The sequence below is a fragment of the Argiope bruennichi genome, chromosome 7 (assembly GCF_947563725.1).
Source record: "Argiope bruennichi chromosome 7, qqArgBrue1.1, whole genome shotgun sequence".
NCBI lineage: Eukaryota > Metazoa > Arthropoda > Arachnida > Araneae > Araneidae > Argiope > Argiope bruennichi.
In genome coordinates this window covers 79,530,042-79,555,854 of record NC_079157.1, presented here as the reverse complement: position 1 = coordinate 79,555,854, position 25,813 = coordinate 79,530,042, and the positions used below count along the sequence as shown (strand labels likewise).

Below are 25,813 nucleotides of genomic sequence, written 5' to 3'. Positions count from 1 at the left end.
TGAGGTGTTCGATTGAATCGCATTTCGAAACTAATATTGATACTCCTTTACTTTTTGATTACACAAGTACCCTTAATATTAGTGATTAACTTTTAAAACGTGTTTCCACGCATCTTATTTATATTAACATAAAAATATTTGCCACTAATTCTCCTAAACAAATTTTTCTTAATTTTTTTCTCCTTCTTTTCTATTTTTTATTTGAAATTATTATTATTATTAATGATATTTCCTCGTACACATAATATAAAAAAAATATTGCTATCATCGAGAAATTCGAATTTGAGATTTTGATGAATCTTAACCCTTTCTAAGGGCGTGGGAAATATGCTTCCCACCAAATTTATCAATCTTTGTATGAAATTATGTAGTTTGGCATAAGTTCTGATAAATTTTTTTAGTAAAGCAGAAACTTAGATGCTTCAGTTCTTTATCTCAGACAAAATGATGTGCCTTGATTTGTTACTTAATTATTAATTAACCAAATTAATTAATTAATCAAATTAAATTTATCTAATAAGCTAAATGAATTCCTTTTCTTATTCTAATTTCAAGCCTAAAAATATTTTAAATAATATGACTAGAAAAAATGGCCCTTTAAAGGGTCGAAGACTATCTGGGTCTAATTTTTGTCTGTTCTGTGAATATGATAATTCAAAAAGGCTTTGAGTTAGATGGATGCGATTTGGTTTATGAATTCATATCCAATTTATAGATTTTTTTATTAATTTTTGAACGAAATCCCCTCAGAAAGGTATATCTATCCGGCTGCCTGAATATGTTAACATGAAAACTACAAAACGGAGAGAGCTATATGTATATAATTTGGTACATATCTTAAGTGTTAATATGTATCAAATTTGGAACCAAAACCATTAGCGGATATTTGCCTTCTTTCGTGTTTGTATTTTCCAAGCATGTAAATGCGACAACTCAAAAACACGATGACTTAGATCAATGGAATTCGGTATGTGTTCTTGTGACTTCAATTGTAGATTCATGCCAAATTTTGACTACAATGGATCGAAGAAAATGGCGTCCAAAATATATATTCACTCGATAGATTCAATAAAAATGCTAGATCTATACAAAAGATCTGTATTTTGTAACTACTGTTCGCCAATGTCATGGCAAGGCATTCGCAGCTTACCCCCAAACCACAATTTTATGCGGGGGGATGGGGGATGACCTTCATTGGAATCTATGCTAGAAAATTTCGAAAAAATCATTCACACAGTTTTTTTGTTTGTTTGTGTGTGTGTGACTTTCATTATAATGTTTTTATCAGTCTACAATCTTGTGCAGCTTTATTTCATTAAAAATATTTTTTTTTTTTTTTTATCTTTCGGATTAAGGTTTGCAACGTCAAAAATTCCCTCTCGAGTCAACGTAATTGCACGTGAAGGTATTGACATGCAATCTATACAGATAGATCCTGAAAAATCTTCAGTTTTATTAAACAAACTTATTCCGAATACTTTACTCAATCAACAAGAAAGAATATCTCAGCTCTAACATGATCAATTCCCGGAAGATTTGACTCACGCCATTTTTCCTCTTACTTTTCGAATCAAATCATTCCTTCGGTTGTCATTTCCATCCGGGCCCTCTAATACTTAATTTTCGTGTCCAGAGCAGAATTTTGATCCAATCTTGTGATAGTTTAATGGAAAAAGGGGGCGTTCTTTTTGCGAGGGGACATGCCACACCCTCTAACTCATATCTTACTTTATTTTTCATGACCAATGATTTACTCCCTTACAAATTGAGTGATTTTGTCGAGAATATTGTTTTGAACACGAAAGCCTTCGGCGCGACACTTTTTCAAGCGCCAGTTGAAGAGAGGACATACTTTTGATTGCAACCGCTGGGATTTCATGGAGGTAAGTGAAATTTATACTATGCCATGAAAAAAATATGATAAAGAATTATATTTAGATATCTAAATACTTTAAATAATGATTTAAAGAAAGCATTTAAAGAAAATCGATTATAGGAATTAAAGTATAGGAAAAAGAACACAAAGGATAACATTTTATTTTTAGCCAATATTTCAGTTGTAAGTAATGAAAAATTTAGCAAAGCCATCTTTGAATAAAAATACATTTTATATATAAAAAAAATACTATAATATGGTTTTGGGATTATGATACGTTTTTTAAAAATGCTCGCTTGGTTTTTCTAATCAATAAATCTGATTAGATATGAAATCTAGCAGATTAATGCCTTATAGTTTTTTTTTCAGTGTCAAAAAAAAAGAACAAATATTAATAAATAAATAAATAATTTAGATAATACATTGAGTTAACTTATTGAAAACAACAATACACTATTTAAAATTATATTAAACTAAAAAAAATTATGTTGAAATGTAAAGAAATGGCGAAATTCCAAAAGGTAGTTCAATTTTCGGACTTATCAATTTCAGTAAAAAGCGAATTTTTCTTTTAGAAACTAATTCATGTTATTTTCTGTAAAACTATTTAATTTAATACTTTTTTTTAAGAATCTAACAGAATATTCAACGAGAAAAAGAATAAAAAATATTTCTTCTTTTAAACGCTGTTTTTATAATGATTTCCAAAATACTATGCCATATTTGTCCTTTTCTTAGAATTCGTATATGCGATGTCTTATTTTCCTACCAGATTTTGATAGTGAACAAAATAATAGAATGCGGCTGTCAAACAGTATTTCTTATTTGTGCGTATAAATTTAGTCAGAATGATGATTCAGCTTAATAATTTTTTCCTTTCTTCTGAAATCTATTCTTTTCTTCCAGACACCTTATTCGTGCAGAGTTGATAAGTTACTAATGTTTCGAGCTCCAATCTTTGGCGGTGTAATTAAAACAAAACATTAGTATATTTGTTACTTTTTAAAGGGGAATATCGTAAAGGGCCTAAATAATAATGCTACTGTTTACGAATGTGAGAAAAAAAGAATATTAAAATATGTACCGACCACCAGTAATACTCCCAACGCTACTGGTCATATTTCATAAACTATTAGATTATAAATTCGAGACGCAAAGTAGTAAGCTACCTGTAGATAAATTAGTTTACAATTGCAGTAGAAGTTTTATATTTTGAAGCGTCATTTTCTGACCAAAACTTCAAGTTTCCAAATGCTTTGTTTCCTTGAAAATTGATGCTCAAAGAAATTATTTCATTTTTTAAAATAAAGATCCTCTAAATAATATAAGCTTTGAAATTGATTGAAAGTGAGTATGCATTCTGGTATTTGGCAACCTGTGCATTCTGCAGAAATATGGCTACAAATTTTTTACTATGCATTTTTTCTTTTGCAGAGAATTGTAATGTGGTATGTGAATATATGTTTTCTGCAGCTTGTGTTTACGAATGGTAAGTTTAATTTACTTAAAAAAATAACTCCTTTAATTAATTTTTTAATTCCATCATTAGCACAGCTATATAAAAATATCCATTTTGAAAGTTAAAAAACTTTTTGAATAGGAACGCACTTATTATAATTGGGTGTTTAATTCTTTTTAATGTTAAAGGCCACTTGTAGTAATATCTTTCAAAACAAAGAGCTGTTAATATATGTGTGCACTACACAATCATAGCTTACTATAATAATTTCAAACCATTCCTGAAACATAAACATAGAATTAATACGGTAATTTTTAAACTAAAGTTTCAAGAACTGTTCTGAAATTATTTAATATCTTTCACTTTATATCTCATCAATCTATCTTGTTATCAGACTCAGATTTATCAATACTCCCGCCATCTAATTTTAGTTGCCCGTTTTGCCATTTTGGCTAGATTCTGAATTACATTCTACCGTTATCAAACTAAAAATTTTCTATGGCAATAATAGCCAAATATGGTAACCATTCACCAATATATTAAGTATGGTTTTGTAGTGAAGCTAGTCTTTTGGCCAGTTTTTAATGCTTTGCATGATTTGGTTGATAATGGCCAAAATTCGGTATCGTATACTTCAGTCTTGCCATTTTTTTTCTCCAAAGTTAGAAATCCGATTTTTAAAAATCAAAGAATCCGTTGAAATCCACTTTAATATGTCCCCTGAGTTTGTCGCAATATGGTAAACTATAAGACATTGGAAATGGTTCCTCTGGTAACTATTTTGCTGGTTCAATTATTAATGTTTTTGTTTGCTGAGTTGGATACCTTCTACTTTTTGTGATTTGGCATTGTTAGCATCCTTGGCGAAGTGAAGCGCATATTAAACTGGATTTCAACACTAGAATCTGCTATTAATTATTTTGAAATAAATGACAGCAAACAAAGCAAAACTTAATCTGATACAATGGAAGATCGTCCATAAGGGCTACAGAGCTGTAGCACCCACCTGATATTATTTGTTAAAGTTGAATTTTTATTTTCTTTTTTGTCTAATTTGCTTGCCTTCCCATTTTGAAAGTTTGTTGCTCTTTACTTACTTTTTCACTGCAAGAGTACGATATTCAGCGAAAAAAGGGTACAAGTCGTTTATGAAAACTGACTGTACACTCAACTGACTGATTAATTGGAGAAGAAAGTAAAATTCTTAGTTTAGAGGCATTAGAGCTGCAATCAGACTAACTACGGCGTGGAAACTAAATGATTTGGTTTTGGTTTTTCTCTAGTAAATTATATCGTGTCGTGTACTTTATATCCTTGATTTTTACCGATCTTCGGCATGATAAGATCCATATCCGTCGTTTCTGGGGGGGGGGGGGGCGCTGCAATCTTCATCCTTTAAATCAAAATTACCAGCTCTAAATCTCAAAAAATTCTGAATTGTCGTAATAGTATAGCACCCCCCTCGTAAAGTATATAAATCTTATCTGCAGTATCATTTCCATCTTACCTTTTTTAAGAAAAGAAATATAATATGCTGGAAATGCTTCCTGTGGCGAATGGGAATCCCATCTTGAATAATGTAGGAAAAAGATTTAAAAGAGATTGTGTCACCAATAAAATATATTTTAAAAGAGCTCTAAGATGACTGAAACTGGTAGCAAAAATGGTTAATAGACAAGTTTGCATTTTTTCTTAAGGCATAAGCAGTTAAAGTCATTCCGTGGTATGAAAGAAACTTATGAACCATCCTAATGGTATACGAACTGATAATCTTACGCTACTTGGAATCCAAATCCTTCCATATGCTCTGCGTTTTTTTCTTTACAAATGTGTCATTAATTTTACTCAACAAATAGAAGCATCCTTTGTATCCCTTCATATTAAATTCAATCTTCTAAATCTTGCTATTATATAGAATTTTGTAAAATTCAGATGTTCTCGAAGCAGTCCCATTACTGCAATATTTGCCAAATGGTTTTCTTTAAAACTTGTTCATATATAAATACTTGACATCGACCCTACAATCAAAATGAGTTAAAATTTAAAAACAAGAGAAGAATTATAATTAAAATTATTATTAAAATTATAATTAAAAGTATCCCCGTTACATTAAGTAGTATTCCTGGCTCAAGACTTTCTGTCAGTGAGTTTATTTTTCACCCTGACACTCATGCAGGGTACTAATAAACATATTTGCGATCTTTATCGTCTAAAAAACGAAATAAAATTTTGATTCATGTATTATATGATATGAGCTCAAAAATTATCTGAAAAACAATATTTCCAGCTCTCACAATTAAAATTACAGTAACAATTTTTTCGAAATTTCTAAATATAATACCTACTTTTTCATAGAAATATTATCCTCATAATAATAATAATAATAAATCAAAGATGTAAGAGCGATATTTTTATCACTAAATATGTCGACGCTTCGTGGATGCTAAAAAAAGTGAAAAAGAACCTTAGCTTAAATAAGAATACGAACTGCTTGTCCATTGATGTCACAATCCACATCGTGCCTTCTGTTCTGAATTTACTTAGTCTGCCGGATTCCCTCCTAAACCAAACGTAGGTTTGGTTTTCAGTTCTGATGTAGAAATCCATCATGGCTGAGTCATCTTCGTATGCGAAGATAAAGACACTGTGATTGGAATGTCGCATTTCGTTTCTTGCCTTTTGACCTGAGCAACATGCTTCTTACAGTCAAGCAACTCCGTGAAATGATTATTTGAATAGACAAAATAACGCAGTGATATAGTAAGTGCATCATAGAAGAAATTCCATGCAAAGCTATACGGAATTTTATACGAAAAGTTGAAAATATTGGATGCAGATTTGATTGATATCATCCTGTACTACCTTTCATTCCTGGTGAGATTGCGCAAAAATGTATCAGGTTCTAGGCTGAGATCATGTTGCAAACGCATATGGAGTTTCACGCATGCTGGGATGCCGAATTTTATGACTTGCAAAATTCTACGCTCAGTTCTCGACATGTTTCCGTATTGGTTTCAGTAAACTCAGATGCTAAAACCGGATGGTGATTACTATAGTTGGACTTCGCTAATAAATTTCTCCAATATAACACTGATAAGAATGGCCTTTACGCATTCTATGAATATACAAGTCACATTTCTCGTTGACTGGCAAAGTTAATTCAAAGAATTGTGAAAGCTATGTAGATTCAAATTCCCTTGATGTAGGGCATTTCTGTTACACTAAACAAAAATGACCGTGTATTGCTGAACAATAAACATATTCATGACTTTTTTTTGACTTTTTTGAAGATATTAATGGCCAAGTTCGACGCAGTGTTTAATAACGATTGCTTGTAATGAATCAAAGTTGATCAATCACATCGTTTCCGATTTTTAACAGCGAAATGTTCTGTCAAAATAAAGGATATTTCATAAAATGTAGGATATTTTGTAAAAAGTTTAATAATATATTTACATAATAAACTATCATTCTGTTTTTGAAGACAAAATTACCTCTTACCGTCTCATGTTTCCATGACTGTTAATGTCACATGATACCGCTTTAATGGATTTATAACTGTTATTCCTGTCGAATCGCCATGAAATAAAAAGAGGAAAACAAAATATGTAACAGCAATTTTATTGGTTGAAGCTGAGTTGATTTGGTTATTCGAAACATACTTCTGAGTTTGTATCATGATATGTTAATACTTCTGAGTTTGTATCATGACATGTTACTGTGTAAGAAGTGGAGCTGGAAATTGAGATAACTGCTTTACACTTTTAAATAAGAGCTATAAGCTGAAAAGGAAAACTTAAAATACAAATTTGTAGGTATTAAAAAAAAATCCTATAAAGTGAGTTTTAAAACTCTATAATAGCTTAATTAGATCAGAAAAATTTAAAAAAAATGCAAGTTTGGAAAAATATTTTTTATTTCTTTTGGATTAGAACGAAATTTTCAAAGATATGGAGAAGGGAATAGCTGATAAAAATTTCAGATCGATGTCCACATTTTTTTTTTAATGAAAATTATTAAGAAAAATAGAATCGTCGATTAAATAATGCCTACAAGTACTTTTTTTGTCACTCAGAATTCACCAGACGATTAAAAAAAAAAAAAAAAAAAACCCTCATATTCTAAAAGCGTTATTTTACGATTACAAATCCTATCGTAATGCCGATTTTCAAAAAGGAGAAGAAAATGAAATTTGGAATAAAGATTTTTGTCTCAATTATTTCAATTTGTAAGATTTCATTTTTCGATTACCGTTTCAGTCGCAAACATTACTATTTATTGGTTTTCATGAATCTATTGCCATAAATTAACATTTTCTCTTTCAAATTTACTTTATATCATTTTTAAAGAGACCGTTATACTATTTAAAATTACAGAATAACAATTTTAGAATAAGATTTTTATTTCAATATGTGAATTCTGATTAATAGAAAATTACTTAGAGGCATTTAAAGAAATTGCAGATATCTATCGGTAATTTGTGCCAATTATTTTTTTTCTATGTAAAATGAAATTTTTCAAACTGTACTTTCTCGAAATTCCGAAAATTTCGATTCCCTCAAATGAAACTAAATTTGTGTGTGTGCGTTTTTAAAATTAACTCCTAATCTATTATCTTATCATAATGCTTGACAGATCATTTTATAAGTCCTTTTAGTACTTACATCTTTCTAATTTAAACTTTTCCACTCAGATGAATAGCTTTTGAAGCTTTATAAGCTATTAATTTAGCTTCAGATAAATAGAGCATGAAAAGCAAATTTCTCAACTTACTGCCCTACAACACCTTTTATTAGGTAACATACCCATCAAACTTTCAGACCTATTTTGGATAGTCAACTCAACAATTTAAACTAATAAAATTACTGTTATATATATTTTTCAAGAAAAAGTTCAGTTCGGCTGGATTAGGCCAGAAATTTAAAAAGTACGTATCAAGCCTGGAAACTTTGCCCGATTTGAATGATTCTATCCAATGCGTGATTCAACAAATTCTTCTTATCTCAGTATATGCTGCAGTAGTATGCAGCATGGAAAATGACATCAAGCACTTCAAAAATTTGAGAAAAACAAAGATATTTACTTTAATACCGCTTATTATTTACAAGTCGTTTTTGCATTTTTCTTCGTCTCTAATAAGTATTGCCATTTTTTAAGCGAAAAACATCGTTTCAATTCTATTTTGAGTTTTATACTTTGAGAATCATATTTCAGCGTGCGGGGGGGGGGGGGTGAGAAAAAAATTGATTAATTTGTCACTACAACCGTAATTGTAGGAGCTGAACTATTGGTTTTCACTTCATTCTTAGGTTCATACTGTATAATGAATGTATTCGAATTTTTATTTTGTACCCTAGAGCGATATACTCGACTGGGGTTATAAATCGACAAATGCTTTTTACAGGTACATATAATCATTTTGAATATATTGTTGCTCAGCTACTTACTATCCTAAATCAATTTCTGTTTCAGAATTTTCGATAAATTTGCTATCTAGCTCTTCTGCAGTTACTTGCTGTTTTCGTTCTGCATTTCTCTACCATTTCTTTACAGCCTGAATTTTCTCTCTTGGATAGTTCCTCACTATCTTTAACCAATCTTCTTTTCAGTATCTATTAAATTCCTTCAGTTTTATTCCACTTTTTTTAATGTTTTGATTTACATTCTTTTTGTAACTGACGATTTGTTTAGGACAGCACTTTTTTTTTTTTTTTTGAGACATAAGTTAGAACTTATATGTGGAGGTGAAGGAGCAGATGACAATAAATCAGTAATTAAACGATGGCTGTTTATATGATTTGATTAGTTTAACTAAAAAACTTGCTGAATGCATAAAACGTTGCCAAAAATACATCTCGTAGTCCTAAAACGATTCAAAATAAAATATATAAATATATATATAAAAAAATTACAGAAACTGATAATAATGTTTCAGTTATCATTATAAAATGCAATTTTGTCCATTGCGACAAGTATAAAGAAAGGTAAAACTTTTTAAATGTTTGAAGAAAAAGAGTATTTTCAGGAAATTTGAAAAAAAATTTTTAATGAGGAATGTTATAAAGCGAATCCTAATTATGTTTCTTTAAAAAAATTCTTTTTTAAAAAACATTTTTTAATTTACAATGATTTAAAAATTATAACTCTCCAGTGAGAATATATGTGAAAAATTGGAAAAATGCGCAAAAACACAATGCCATTATTTACCATTTAACGTTAAACACATTTAAAACAAAACAAATTTTAAAATTCTTCTACTATATGCCAAAATGTCTGTTGCATATAGCAATGGACACACACATGCAAACATATGCACACAAACCTGTTATCTTATATATAGAGCGAGAGATTAACTTAATAATGAATGTATAAGAGGGACGATATATCTTCGAAACCTGATTGTTAAAAAGAGCTGAGAATTTTATTTTTTTTAACCGAATGGTCAAATTCTATGTCCATTTAATCGTTAAACAATTCTAGAAAACATTTTTTGATAGCTTACATGTATTTATTTCAATGGAACGAACCATTTCATGTGAAGTAGTGTAACGAAATGCAAATAAATAAGTTACAAAAAAAAGTACAATTTATTGCTAATACGAACCATTATTTTGATAAATAAACCACTAAAATGTAGTGCTTTTTATATCCTCTCAGTTGCTCTGGGCCTTCGTATGAGATACCTAAAAATCCCGTACATTTATCCCTCTGGCCACGACGTCGTGCTGACTTGCGATTTCGATCTGGAAGGAGAAGCTTTGTATGCTGTCAAATGGTTCCATGATGGCGAAGAATTCTACAGATATTCTCCGGAAGAGGATCCAAAAGCAATGTTTTTTCCAGTTCGTGGAATCAAAGTGGATGTAAGTTTCTTGCAGATCTATTTTGAATTAATCGCCTAATTTGCATGGATTATAGCTAATTACTTCAAATGACGTTTATAAAATTAACAGCTATGAGCTTTAAAATATTCAAAAATACTGTTTGCATAAATGAAAGTGGCTTCTGAATATTTTAGATAAAACTGCATTATTAAAATAAGAAACAACATAAATCATTTTCTTGTCAAAATTTAATATTTGTCGCGTACGCAATTTGATCTGAGCAATTCAACGGAACAATTTCTAGAAAAAACGCAAACGATAATTTAAGGAAATTTTTTTCGAACTTTTCCCCCTGTAAATATTAGGGATGGCAAATATTTTAAGAGCGGTTATTACGTAACCAATATCAAAAGGTCACAAAAACAAGTGATCAATACTTTTCAAAGAGGGGTGTGATTCAAATCCTTGATACGATCTTACTGGTGATATTTCGATTACAGGTTTTGGATCACGATAGAAAGTAACAATCGATACGATATCACTGAAATTTGCCGGAGCGGTGACTTCACTGGAAAGTAACAATCGATACGATCTGTCCAATGGAAGCTGAAATTTATCGGAGCGGTGATTTCACCGGAAAGTGCGAGGCTTCACTGGAAAGTGCGAAGTCACCGCTCCACTTTACGGGAGTGACCGATATTCGTATTTGATGATGCACTATTCCATACAGATCATTTTTAATTGCTCGTGACATGATTGACTTTGATTACATGTATTCTGTTTACTGCTGGCGCCATCTATTGGTAGAATATAGTACAAAAGTAAATATTTTAAAGAAATTGCATATATTTTTAACTCACCTTTTCCAGAAAATGGTTCACTCTAATAAATAAATTAAATAAATAGTTTTGAGAAAAAAATAAAATTTAAGAAGTAAGCTGAAACAGATAAATTAATTCAATCACACGTTACTTAAATTAGTAAATTAAGTATTAATTACAATTAATAAATTTTATATTTAATATTAAGTAATAATTTTGAATTTATAATATGATTGAAATAACAGATATTTTGAACGCATATATAAAAATAAAAATAACAATAGCAATATTATTTGTTATTCAAAAAATCCTGGATTATGCATCTCTAGTAAATATTAGTTTTATTAAAATTCTTTTCTTACAACTATGAGCATTATTTTGTCACTCAAGAAAAATTGCCTAGTTCCATATCAATTTTAGAGATTAAAAGAATCTGATGTTCCAGCATTTTGGATTAGAGAAGTTTGCCTAGCAAAAGTAGTTGCCTAGTTCCTAAGAAAAGTAGTTGCCTAGCAAAAGTAGTGCCATAGAAATTGCCTAGTTCCATATCAATTTTAGGGAATAAAAGAATCTGATGTTCCAGTATCTTGGATGAAGTTTATTAACGATACTAAATGCTGATATAACAATATTAATTGGGATCAAAAACGGAATCCCTATGCCATAATATCCGTGTTACAATAATAAAACCCATAAATCAAAGAAGACCTCAGCGTGTCTTATTCCATAAATTTCCTCATCTTACCACAAAGTATTTGATCATCAGAAGTACGAATTAAAATAAATTTAGAGGCTGTGTAATAATAGCAGAAATAAGAAATGTATATACCTTAAAGAATGCTATTTTATATATATTATGTTCATTCTTTTAAATTTGGATAAAAAAAAGTGCCATTAAAAGTATTATAATATACTACGAAATTAGAGAATGGACTGAGAATCTTTACTCTACAGCATGATTCTTAATTATAGTGAGTATTAACTCGGGGTGAATTTATATTATGCATAATGTAAATCAGGCTTATTCCGCATAAATGTAACTTATACATTGTATCCACTAAAGTGCTTCTACCTCAAATTAACTTGCGAATGGAGAGAATATTGCTTTTTCTTAAAATACAGAATAACTCAGTAACTGAATAGTTAAAACAATGACACTTGAAGATAACAAACAAAGTCTTTATTCTTAACAACCAACATCTCCATGATATCATCAAAACAACTAAATAAAAAAATAATAACTAGATATAGAAACTCTATACTTCATTGGAATTGGAACTTATAATACTACATCATTTCTACCTATCGTTTCCTCCAAACATTTTCTTCAACCATATTGTAATTATTTTGTTCTTTATAAGACAACCGAAAGAACTCTGAATACTACAATACTGAACGCCACTCTAAATCCTATTTCTATCTTGCTGCACGATTTAGTGACATTATGACCAACAGACGACAATTGCCACAAACTTGGTGTCAAGTTATAATGAAGTGACCATGCGTTCACAATGAGATCGGTTGTAACTTCATCTGATGGCAAACAATGGAACTCGAATTCCTATCTCGAAAAGGGATAAAAGTCAGTTGCAAAATTGCAGAGCGTTTTCGATTTAGTACGAAGGCACATTTTGAGTTCAATAATGTTAGAAACTAAATGTGTAAAATGTGTATCTGTTAGATCACGATTTTGCAAATCAGGGAATATAACAATTCGAGACCATTGCACAAAAAATCACCTTTTAAACAATAAATATTAACCTGATAATGTAGAGCATTTTGAATATTGAAATTAAAGGATTTATTAGTAGCTAACTGTTCTATTTTATTTCTAACGCTTTTACGGCGTAAGAGTGCTGGAAACATCGATACCTAATGCGAGTTTTACATAATTTTTCTAAATCGAAGATTCTCAATTTGTATTTGAATTTTTCCCAATATCTTGTATTGTTTGGGAGACAGGAAAGCAGACTCTAGTGTTTAGAGTCAGGTGGTGCTATAAATGTTTTCACTAAATAGCACAAAGTCACGGTACTATACCTAGAAACTAATTCGCCATTTTCAAGTTAACATAGGAATTAAGGACTTTAGTGGACACTCTATACATGTAAACTGTCTGATCGCACTTTCTATGGAATACATGTTTTAAACACATAAATTGTGTGATAAAATTTCTTATTTAAAACTGAAGTTGAGATGAAGGAGTTCTTTTTATAAAGCTCAGATGCATAGAAAATATAATGGAATGCCAAGAAATCTGTAAAAATTAAGAATCGAAAATGAATGAAGGTGGAAAGCAGTATTCGCACAGAAAAAAAAATAAAAACTTATTTTTTTTTTTTGTCATGAAACCAGAATTTATTGATAGCACATAGATTATAGAGTTGTTGTCTTTATTCAAAATTTGATATCAATTTTTACTTTAAATACTTAAATTACGCATCAAATTTTATCTATTGTTACAGAAGAATTTCACAAAGTCCAAAATCAACGAGTTTGGTGTAATGAATGTACGGTGAAACAGTCCGGCTGGTTTAATAAAAAATAACGAGGATTTGTTTAACAGGAAGACATGAATACACAGGCAACAAAATTAAGCCGAAGTTTACACAATAACAATTCTTGCAGAAAACAAGAGAATGCAAATAGCAAAACAATAATAAACAGTACGAAGCTCTGAAAGAGGGAACTTGTACAACTATTCACTTGAGCTAAACTGACTGTTTGCTGCTGATCTGATTGACTCGAGCTCGGTCTTTCGGCTGTTTATAAATTCTGAAGCAAGGCACAGAAACTTTTTGAATGGTCGATGTAATTCGCATTCTAATGGTCTTACCACCAAAATTCCTGTTGGTACTGGAATATTCCATTTTGTCACCAAAGTCGCTAAATAGTCGTTAAATTTGGCGCCAAGGCGGGGATTAAAGGAGTCGGCGTCCGTTCAGCATCCTCACGAACTATCTGTATCTCAAGAACTATCTTCCTTGCAATGGAACTTACTGTGTTGGGAAATAACATTACAAATGCATAATATTGTCTACATATTTAGGTTTTTAAATTAATTTTTTGTTGACTTCCACTTTGGTACATAAACTTTCCGTGAATTGTTTTCTTTCAAAATTTGGTGTAAAAACCATATAACCAATTTTTATTTTATCTAAGCGTTTTTGAGATATAGTTTTACAAACTGACCAACAGACAGACGTAATTCCCAAAGTGTATTTTTTGAACTCGAAGCGGTCTGAAAAGTAAAAATTCTTCAAAATCTGTTGAGCGAATTTTTTAACGATAGCAGTACTTTCTCTTTTTAAAATTTGTATGCGAGAGAGTAAAAAGCACATTTTGATCCATAATTTTGATTATAATGAAATTCTAAAAAATTACCTGTCTTAGATAATGTCTCAGTAAAAAAATATATATTAAACTTTCCATTTAGAATCTTTCCCTGTTTGCTTTACGTTTTTCAGATGCGTCGTGCAAACAATACATCTGTCGTTTTGAAAGATATCGAGGTATGGGCGACTGGAATGTTCCGATGTGAAGTTTTAGCTGATGCTCCCAGCTTCCATACGGTTACTGCGGAAGCATACATGATTGTAGGAGGTAAGCTATATAATCTTTTTCCTAAATAATCTTTGATATATGAAAGTAATGTTATATTCTTTCACATTATTTTTGTTGAAAAACATTTTTAATATATCTTCCAACTAATTTGACATCTCCAAAAGATTTTCCGTTTAAAATGACTTGCAATTCTATCTATTTCGAGTCCATTATTTCCCCCTTTACTTGTAATGCTCGACAGTATCAATAAATCCTTCAAGCAGAGTAATTATGCTTATTTTAATTCAATTAGATTACCTTACCGCTTTTAAGCTGCTCGAAGACCATTTCAGGATAGAAATAATTTTCGAGATATTAAGAATAATACGAAGCTTTTTAAATTTCCGAACTAATTTATCGCAAGATCATTTGATTCTATTGGACATAACAAGCAACAACCTTCTGAAGCTTTGTTCCTATAGTTCTTGATGGATTAGATTTAACCTAGATGCACCATATTTCCCGTTGTGAGTATGCATAGATTCGTTGTTGTGGCTCTTGAACGCAGGGTTGTGCTAATTTCCAATGAAGTGGTGGTAAACCCTCGGGCATCAGAGGTCAGCGAAGGGACAGATAAACATACAGGTTTCTGATTGGATTCCGAAGAAAATACAGGTGAACAAGAGCAATCTCAACCGAATTTAAGTCATAAGCCATGGAAAGCAAGGTTTTACGTGATGTACATTTGGCGCAGATAAAGTAAAGATTCTCAAGATTCTCGTGTTCCGAACATCATGCTCTGCTTTAAGGCTTCCAATTAATATAATTAACAAATTTAAATAATGCCATGGACATAATTTGATTCTTTTGCCCTCTCATCAGATTTGGTTTTAAAATGTAACACAAAAATATCAAAGCCGAAATTTATGATCACTGCTCAGTATACCAATATAGTGTAACACTTGAAAATCTATCGCCAATACGGAAAACCGATCAGCATTGAAATGAAATGGTGTGGAATGAAAGGTTGGATATCCAATCCATGCTAATATTTTGCAAGTTCATTTTTATTGCGCCATGTGGATTAAACGCCTTTTAAAGATCGGGAAAAGGGGGATAGGCAGAGGCTTGGAGTGTAGTCGGGGTCTTAGAACAGTCTTCCGGGGCATCTTAGAAATGCACTCATAGTAAAACGAAGAGAGTTTGCGAGAAGTGATTGAGTGCCATCATTTCATTGAGATGGTGCAAAATGATCACGAATGACCAGCTTACTGTTTTGTATCCAATTTATCTCCTAAAAGTGGCAATCGGGGCATATGTACTCCCATTTCTCTCCATCTCTACGTCATAGTATGCAGAGTATTTAAAGACATTCTGAAAAAAACTGAGAAAAGAACAATAAGAATGTTCCAATTTGAAGTTTCAGCAGATGCTCTCAGCTTCCACATGTAATTAACTATCGGTATCATCTAAGTACTTAGGGGATGTTGCTAGATAGTTCATGCTTAGATAGTTCAACAATCATTGCAATTTGAAGATGTTTATAGTAGATGATAATATGTTTAATGTGTGAGGTACGACATTCCCGAATGAAGAAATCAATCATTCAAGCTATCTTGCAAGTTTACCTTAATATAGTAATATTTATATATATATATACTGACACATTATTAGTGAATGGCGACATATATGATTTAAAAAGAAATGTCCTAAATATTTCTACAAGGCAAACTGTTTTAAAACAGGGCTACTAAATTTGGCTTGTAATTATTTTGTGGTGAAAATCATATAAGCCAGTTAACAACTTTTCTGCCCGAACGATCGTTTTGTAATATGGTTTAGTTACTGGACTGCTAACCACAAGGTCCCGTTTCTATCCTTCGCTTATCCCAACTCGCTAAATTGGTGACCTCGGACGATGAACCTTCAACCTTCGTACAGCTGTTGTGGCGCCATCTACCCGCAACCAAAGTCGTCAGACTCATGTGATGCAGCAACCCAAAAGCCGTCAGATACACTTGGCGCATCAGCACCCACACTCACGCTAGCCATAACACTTGGCGCTATTCAACTGGGTACCTGCTCATTTAGACAACAGCTAATAACTCAATACATCACCACTCAACAACCATATCGTTCGTCTCACCTCCGACTCACTGGAGGGAGAGTACTGTGGTGAATAGTATATAAGGCAGTTAACAACTCTTCTACCCGAACGATCGTTTTGGTATAATGGTTTAGTTACTGGACTGCTAACCACAAGTTCCCAGGTTCTATCCTTCGTTTATTCAAACTCGCTAAAATTTCATGGGTAATAGATTTTTGCTCAGGAAGCTCAATGCGTTATACGTAATTGCACTATATTGATCAGTATTATACAATATAATACCATATTGTACAATATTATGCAATATCGCGAATATTGTTGGATACCATAAAATATTGTATACTATTGTAGTCTAAGAAAGAATTGCTTTTAATTAGATTTTTAATTAAAAATGAACCAAAAGATTAAGGAAAAGTACCGAAAGAAAAATACAAAAGTGTAACGTATTTCGTTATTCAAAAGTTAACTTTTTTTATGTTATAGGATGAAAAACACTTTTGCAAAATTTTAAAATCCAAATAATTAATATAGCTCCTGTGAAACATCAATTTCATTTCCCTAAAATTTAATTAATTGAATAATTTTTTCAAAATATTTTTAAGTAAATTTTATAACATCAAATGTTGTTGCTTTAGTAACTGTGTTTATACAAACACAGAATTAAATGCACTTTTTGTTTGCGCGTTATGGCTGCATTATTATTAAGAACGAATTTTAGAAATAGAGTGAAGGAAGACGAATCGAGGTTAAAGCATTATCGTGATAGGATGTTTCAGACTAGAAATTTGAATCTCTTTTAAATTTTTCTTTTCGGCACAGATTAACACATCTCCTTTCAGAATTTATTCTAGAAAATACATATAATTTTTTGGTATAATTTGTCTGAAAAAGAAGAGGGGGGGGGTCGCTTAATCAATCAATCAAGATTCTTTAGATAATGATTTAACATATTTTTTTCTCTCCTGAATTTGGGAACGTTGCTGCGAATGTAAAGATGATGGATCATCATGCTTTCGTCTGGCATTTTGATTGCTATTCTGTCGACTTTATGAAAAGATCTGTTTTTGTCAGTGCGATAGACATTATTTATTAAACTGAGAATAAATTTCCTTCGTCTAAAAAGTAAGGAAATCATCCTTGATTTGATTGATAAGAAGTTTTCAAGGATTTATTGGATACTCTTTTAATCGTTAGGGGCTTAACAATAGTGCTGTAATTTTTAATTATTCACTGTGCAGTAATGAATTTTTGTATCTCATTTATCACTTGAAATCACAGCAATTGTATGTAACCTCTCTTGATTCCTAGTATATATCTCAGAATTTATGCTATTATTTTTAATTATCGTTGAAAAATAAAGATCGCCCTTTTGTTTTATATTAGAATTACCAAGACAGCTTCAGTTCCAAAAAGATTTAATCCAGTTGTTATTTCTTAAAATGGAAATAGATTGCAGACATTTTTATTTTTTTTTTAATTTGAGCTACTTGAAGCTATCCGTGTTTTATTATAAGTCAATGAATTTTAAAATATGAGACACAACTCGAAACAACACACGCACACACATGTATATCGATTCAAAACAATATATACTATATACAGGGTGTCCCAAAAAGATTGAAACGCAATTTTATTCTTTACCCATTAGAGTTATGTGGACATTGTAAACTGCAAAATAGTTTAAAATAAGATACAAAATAAAACTACGTCAATAAAAAAATTTTGCCGTTCATTTTACAAACTTACACTTTTAAAATATTTATGCGATCCCTCTAGAGAAATTTGGTCAATTAGAAAGTTTCCCTTCTCGCCCATCAAGATCATTAGAAAAACGGGCATTAACTGGATCTTTAGAACCAAACGAATTATGATACAGAAAAAAAAAATGACTTATGCCATTTTTCACATAATTTAAAACGTTGTTTCGTGGGTGAAAATAAGGGCCATATATAAATTGATATTGGAAATTTTTGGATCGAAAATGCAATAACATATGCCGAAAAAAGTCCCAAATGCCGTTAATAACGTTTATTACCGTTATTAACGGCATTTCCGTTCCAATATTCCGTTTATTAACGTTAATAAATGGAAATAAGAAGTGGTCTACCTATGCGAGCATCCAGACGCTTGCGGCCCTCAGTAATATTTTAAGTAGTCTTGCGTTTGGAGTACTTAATAAAAAAATAACCATGCATACAAATAGACAAACATTTTATAAAATATATTTTAGAAAGATCTTGTGATTGTTTTTAATTTCTGGTACAATAAAAATGTAAACAGGCAATAACATAGAACATGCATTTAGAACTTGGAATATGTTTCGAATTTAGCATCTTGTGTAAAAAGTAATTTGAAACTTTCTAGTCAAAAATTGTATCTGAAAATGATGTAAAATAATAAAAATTATATACATATCTCAGAAGACAAATTGAAAATCTGCAAATCTCGTTAACATTATTATGTAGGTTTTATTTTCTCCCAGTTGTGCCTCATCGTAATACTAATATTTACAATTAATAAGGATTTCACTTCCAATTAAAATTGTAATTAATAAAATTATCAGAAAATTCATGTAATTCTAACACATTGTCGTTTAAAAATTAATAATTACATTTCAATATTTATTATACAATATACGTATAATTGTCCCTTGACTAGGGGTTAACAGAAAAATATGTAATAATGTCAGTTTCTTCGTCTTCTATATACAATCGATTTTTCTCAGGGCCAGGTCAAGAATGAAGTGAACCAATTGTTCTTAATCATCTTATCATTTTATTAACAAATGTGAGGTAAATTTCAGACAAATTCGGATATCGCCGTCCAAATTCCTTAAAATTGACTGTATTGTTTTTATTTCACACAGGATAAATTATTGCTAATTAAAATAGCTCGTCATTTGTTAAAAATACCATAATACACAACCAGTTTTGCTGTCTTCTGAATTTGACTATATGAAACTAAACACTGATAAATGATTTCCAACATTTATTTTGATATGTACAAGAAAAGTTTGTTGTACTTGAAAGAAGTAATTCTGAGAGTAAATAAGTGAATTGATAAAGAAGTCATCTGCATTTCATTATGCAGCTTTAAATAAACATTATAACATAAATATTTGAAACGGTCAAATTACAATTACATGAAAGAAAATAAATCACCTCAGTTAATTCGTTAGAATGTCGTTTTGAAAAATTATTTTAAATTTGACAATAAATTACCTGAATGTATTTATTTAAAAATGATAGTCTGAGCATTAAAAAAAACCTGTAAGAGTATGTGACGGTGCTCCGAATAGGCTTATATGTTTTAATATAAATATAATTATATATTGTATCTTTTTATAATATGTAATAAATTTTATTTCTATTTTAGTATATGGCCTCCAATTTTCAATTAAGTATTACCCATTCAATTTCGAAGATACGAGTATGTGGGGTTTTTTTTGTAATTTGTTGTTGCATTCAAAATGAAAGCTTTCTTCCCTATTAAATTTGTCTAGAGAGGTCGCATAAAAATTTAGAAAGTGTAACTTATATTCAAGTGCGTTGCGACGATAGTAAATACTGTTTTTCTGTACACAAGTTATAGCTGCTATGCAATTAAGAACAAATTTAAAAAATAAAATATAGATATATATATGTCAAATATAAAACATTTGCGATGTTTCTCTAGAGATTCTATTCATTTTCGCACTTTTTTCATTGTATTACGGAAAGAGTTTTTTCATTATTGTAATGTCATGGGGGAAACCAAATTACACGTTTAAAACCCACACAATAAATTTATTCTTTGACACGAAAAAAATTAGCAAACAGAAAAAAAAATTAAGAAAAAATAAAATCCAGAGTTTATTATGATGAAATCGAACAAAAAAGTCGACTCAAGAGCAGTCTTTTGAAATTAACGATTCAACCCTCGTGCTAACGCGACATTCTTTTCTTTTACTCTGTGATAAAAATAAAAGGGAGGGGGGTTCATCAGTCCCCGAGTACGAGTAATAGTCTGAGCCGTCAAAATGGCACTCGTAGAATCATTGAGATTTCAGACTATCAAGGCATTATCTAATCCATATCCAACTTTCAATTTCATCGAATTTACCGAATATCCATCATGTATGTATGTACTTGGTGCACAGTGAATCTGTTTTCGGGGTCATCTGCCCCTTTAATAGTGATATTATAGCTTCTGATTGGAATACTAATCTAATAAAACAAATTACTGAATTCATTTTATTATGAATTAGTTGCCTTAGACGACTAACTGGCTCACTGAGAATGTTGGCTATGTTTATTTCAATTAAATCGCTTGCATTTAGCTTGATATTCATCATCACAACAACAACAACAGCAAAATCAAATTTAGGCATCAATTTATGACATATATTAAAGGCGTATTATTGTTCTAGAATTATATCTGTTCAATTTATTGTACGTATGTACTTTCCTATTGGAGCCGAGTCCCATAATACTAAAATGTTATTAAAAATTAAATTTCTGTGTAAGCTGTTTCAAAATACACACTGTCTTTTAAAATAATGTAATTTCACTTTCTGATTCTGCATGTAAGCTGCACAGGTAATTAATAGACACTTTCTTCTTTAGCTTTCAATAATGGGGGGTGGGGAATCTCGCAATGAAATATTTGATGAAATTGTGAAAATTGTTTAAATTCCATTGCAATAAGTCAATCTACTGTGAAAAATTACGCAAAAAAAAAGGATATTTTTAAAACATTAAAATTTCAGAAAAACTCAATGACACTTAAATTATGTAGTATCCTAACATTTTAAATTTTTAAATAATGCAAAAATCATCTTCCTGCAATAATATTTTCATGAGTTATCTCGGAAAAAACGCCAAAATCTCCTCCATTTCTAATCAATTAAAATTTGATTAGAATTTTAAAAAATCGCTTAGCGATATACAATCGTACCCTCCAAAGTATATGTGTGCCAAATGTAGTAGTTCTACGTGAGGTGGTTCATTCCACATTCTTCCTTTATTAATAAATAGTAGAGACAGGTACTAACGAAGTGACAAATAACTTGAAACAAAAATGATAAATTTTGAATAGGAAAATACTACCTCTCAGATTCAATTATATAAACATTAAAAAAAGATTTTTTCGTCTTTATTTTAGCATGATTATTATTAGAAATATTTCTGATTCCGTATTCTTTTGTCATCAAAAATAGCACAACAATCTCTATTTTGTATGAAGTCATTCTAATTATATATCTCTTTTTGTTTATTTCCAGAAATGAAGAATGGAGGAATTATTTGTCATGGCTACTCATATGTTCTTCTGACTTCTCTTCTTGTAACAATTTTTCAATTAAAGTAAATTGTTCAAATTCTTAAAGTTATATCTTTTTGCATAGAATTTCTCCGCTACGAGTACATGGATGAGAAGTCACCGATAAACAAGGTGGTTCTTGTTGCTTCTAGAGATGTTTAGAAATAAAATTTTCTGAACTTTTATAGAAGGAAATGATAACACGACGAATGACATTACCAATTTCCCGCCCAAAAAGAATATTCTGATAGACAGAATTCGACATTGCTAACTTATTGTAAATATATCTTATAAACAAATCTTTCTTTTTTTCCGCTCGTTTTATATTATATGTTGAGTATCAAACAGGTTTATATGTGCATGAGAAACAAAAGTGTCTATATCTGTTTGTCACTTAACACATACTATAAAGCGAGCGGAAGAAAGAAAAAGATTTATTTACAAGAAGAAAGTTAATAGTATTGAATTATTCTGTCTATCAGAATTTTCTTTTTGAGCTGGAAACACGTTGTCATTTCATACTATGAGAGTTAGAAGAATCTTATTTCTCCACAAAGAGCATAGGAATAATTTCAGGTCAAGTTACCCCTATTACAATGACGGGTCCCTTTCTGCGAAAGGGCTTATACCGTGCTAATGATGACCCTTAGGACTTCACTCTCTATTTCCGTATCAATACTGTCGTGACGATCTTTTATATTACTCCAGATGACTGGGCAAATTGGGACTAGCTCTTTATGGTAATTGTAAAAAATTTAATAAACAATTTCATCTTTTTATTAAAAGAGAGCAAATTACTTTATAGCATTATAAGACAAGCATTCCAACATGGATGTTTTCGATAACAAAATAATACTTCGTTTACTTTGATAGAAAACTGATTCTTTAATGATTGCACAGTAGTGATTAATTTTGGACACATAAATTTCCTTATTCTGAAGTTTTAATTTTGCCATTTATTAACATAAATAACTAAGAGTAATTTTAATGGAAATGTTGTGCCAAATTCCATATTTAAAAAAGAAAAATGTATCAAGTAATCTCTAATCCGAAACCTCATATTATGCTAATGTTTTAAATTTGATTTGCCTGTCATATTTTCATCAGCTGAAATTGTATCAGTCATCATATCGGTGTATAACAATTTTTATATCACAGAGTTTAAAAAGAATATCTCGTCTTTCTGTCCATTTATTTGTCAAGCAATATTATCACGTTAAAATATAAAATGATAACAATATTTTTAGAAAAAAAAAACATACAATAAAGCTTTTTTAGCTGACAAAGTTAATGGGTTAGAAATCAATGACACAGGAAAAAGGACAGGAATTAATTTTTTATTCGAAAAATAGGAACATTTAAAGACATTTTTAATAACATTATAACACAAATAACTAAGAGTAATTTTAATGGAAATATTGTGCCAAATTCCATATTTAAAAAAAAGAAAAATGTATCAAGTAATCTCTAATCCGAAACATCATATTATGATAACGTTTTAGATTTGATTTGTCTGTCATATTTTCATCAGCTGAAATTGTATCAGTAATCTTATTGTTGTATAACAATTTTCATATCACAAATTTAAAAAAGAATATCTGTCTTTCTGTCCATTTATTTATCAAGCAATATTATCACGTTAAAATATAAAATGATAATAATATTTTTAGAAAAAAAAAGTACAATAAAGCGTTTTTAGCTGACAAGTTACTTAATGGGTCAAAAATCAATGACACAAGCAAAAAAGTCAGGAATTAATTTTTTATTTGAAAAATAGGAACATTTGAAGACATTTTCAATAATATTTTTTACAAATTTGTTTATTTTATTGAATGGTTTGGATTAAATTTAATACGATTGTTTATATATGATTATTTTATTAAGAATATTAATGGAGATACGGAGAGGGAAATTACATCTAAGTCTGTTTAGAAGACATTGTGATCACGAAATAATAATGAGTCTATTTATTATTTTTACAGCTAAATGAGAAAAGGGAATGGAAAAAAAAAGAGAAACAGGATTCGTTTTTTTTTCTTTTTTTTCTAGACATTATTATATGGGAACAAAACAATGGATGTTTCATGCTCAAGTTTTCAAATAAAGTGAAATCAACATTCTTTTGCAGATACATTTACAAATTTATATCACGATCACATATCAAATTTCATTCTTCTTGCATTTAAATTTTTTGTCGCTTCTTTTAGCTGTTATATTTCCATACCCAAGAGTGAAAACACCAACAGGCGTCAAAGGCCCGCAGATGTGGTTTCGAATCTCATATCACACTTACATTTTAATTCAAAGTTGTCTAAAAATAAAAATTTATCAAAATCTGAACATCGATTTTTCCTTTCTTTCTTTTCTGACGATTCTAGTGCTTTCTCCTTGATTTAATTAACATCATTTAAAAAATTTATTCTTTAAAATCACATTTTTGGTTTAATTTTTATAAAGAAATAACAAATATACTCTCTGGACGATGGAAAACAAATCGCATACTATTTAAAATCGTACTTAAAAACCAAATTACCACCTTCCAATAAATTTAAATATCAATTCTTGTTCTTAAACGAAACAGATTTCAAAAATCTTTTGATTAATATTTATTACTAAAGAAATATTGTTTTTAAGTAGAATAATTTTTAAAACTATTTTTTGGAAGCTTTGAAATAGACTGAAGATTAAGGAGGAGGGGATTAGGGAAGCGTTCATTTGTCATCATGCGCGGACGTAGTGTAATTCAACACGCAAACGATCTAATTACAGTTGGTTCCGTTCCGTGCTTGTCTCCAGAACGTGCTGCACTTATGCTTTATTCCTGCTGCTTTTCTTGGATCGTTCTGAAATAATTCTTTTTCTAACGGATAGGGAAATATAATTATTTAAGTGCAATTGGAAGAAACACATTTTAAAAATTATTCATTGGTTTTCGAATGGCAAGATTAATACGTAACGTTATTTACGTATTCGTTATCCTTCAAGGTAAGTGGATCTTCCAAATTTCTATCAATTTTATAAGAATAGCAACTGTTCTAATAAACTAAAATAATAGAAAAAAGAAAATACGTTGTTTCCACGTGTTTCGATCTGTAATAAAATACATTTTAATTATTGATGTAGTAATGCCTTAGATGAAGAATTAAGTATATTTTTCAATAATAATGTTTTATTTGAAAATTTAAAATTCTACACAATATTTTAGATCCTTTTTTTCGTTGAACAAAATGAAATTATAGAAATAATATATGAATGCATTCCAATTTATGCATCATTTTAAATTCATATGAAAAAATGTTTGCCAATTTTGAATTGTCCTATTATGATATAATATCGCTAAAATAAATTACATCTCGGTCTTTGATGCATCAAATTTAAATTATTTTTAGTATATTTAAATATATGATTATAGTTAAAATTATAATATATGAATTTTATGGTAAATTAAATATACACTGTAACCAAACTATTCAAAAATGAAATAAGAATGATTATTAGTTATAAATTCTGATCAAAAGGAAATTTATTTGAAATTTTGAAACTGATTATGTAAATTTGATCTGAAGATATAGAGTCCACAATCTTTTTATGAAATTGTTTTGTCAAATATTTTGTATGTGTGCTCCGTGGATATCTTAAGTATTTTGTATTAAATATACTGCCTGATAATTGCTTGAATGTAGAGCTTTTGTTTAAGAATAATCTCTCTATATAAAGTTTAATGCTTGCTGTATATTCTTTTATACAAATCTAGAGTTTTCGTCTGATCTTGATGAAATTTGACTCCCGTGTTCTTCCAGACAATAAAAATCACAGTCAAGTTTACAAAACTCAAAATTAGCTGCAATATGATTAAATTAAAATCAATTGAGCTTTAAGGATTTC

General features: G+C 30.0%; 2 protein-coding genes across 2 annotated transcripts in view; both read left to right on the top strand.

The window, feature by feature from the left end:
* The first annotated feature begins 1,840 nt into the window (after nt 1–1,840).
* LOC129975442 (uncharacterized) lies at nt 1,841–22,090 on the top strand. The gene is made up of 5 exons (XM_056088505.1): nt 1,841–1,883; nt 3,311–3,365; nt 9,993–10,198; nt 14,448–14,583; nt 22,014–22,090. Exons 1-5 carry the CDS (start codon nt 1,878–1,880, stop codon nt 22,088–22,090), a joined length of 480 nt encoding a protein of 159 aa, XP_055944480.1. The 5' UTR covers nt 1,841–1,877.
* Nucleotides 22,091–24,775: 2,685 nt separating this feature from the next.
* LOC129976732 (nephrin-like) overlaps nt 24,776–25,813 on the top strand; it is a 48,869-nt gene continuing 47,831 nt past the window's right edge. Inside the window, exon 1 of the mRNA XM_056090449.1 lies at nt 24,776–24,913. Within this exon, the coding sequence (XP_055946424.1) occupies nt 24,865–24,913 (49 nt within the window). The 5' untranslated portion in view covers nt 24,776–24,864. The remainder of the gene's footprint in view (nt 24,914–25,813) is intronic.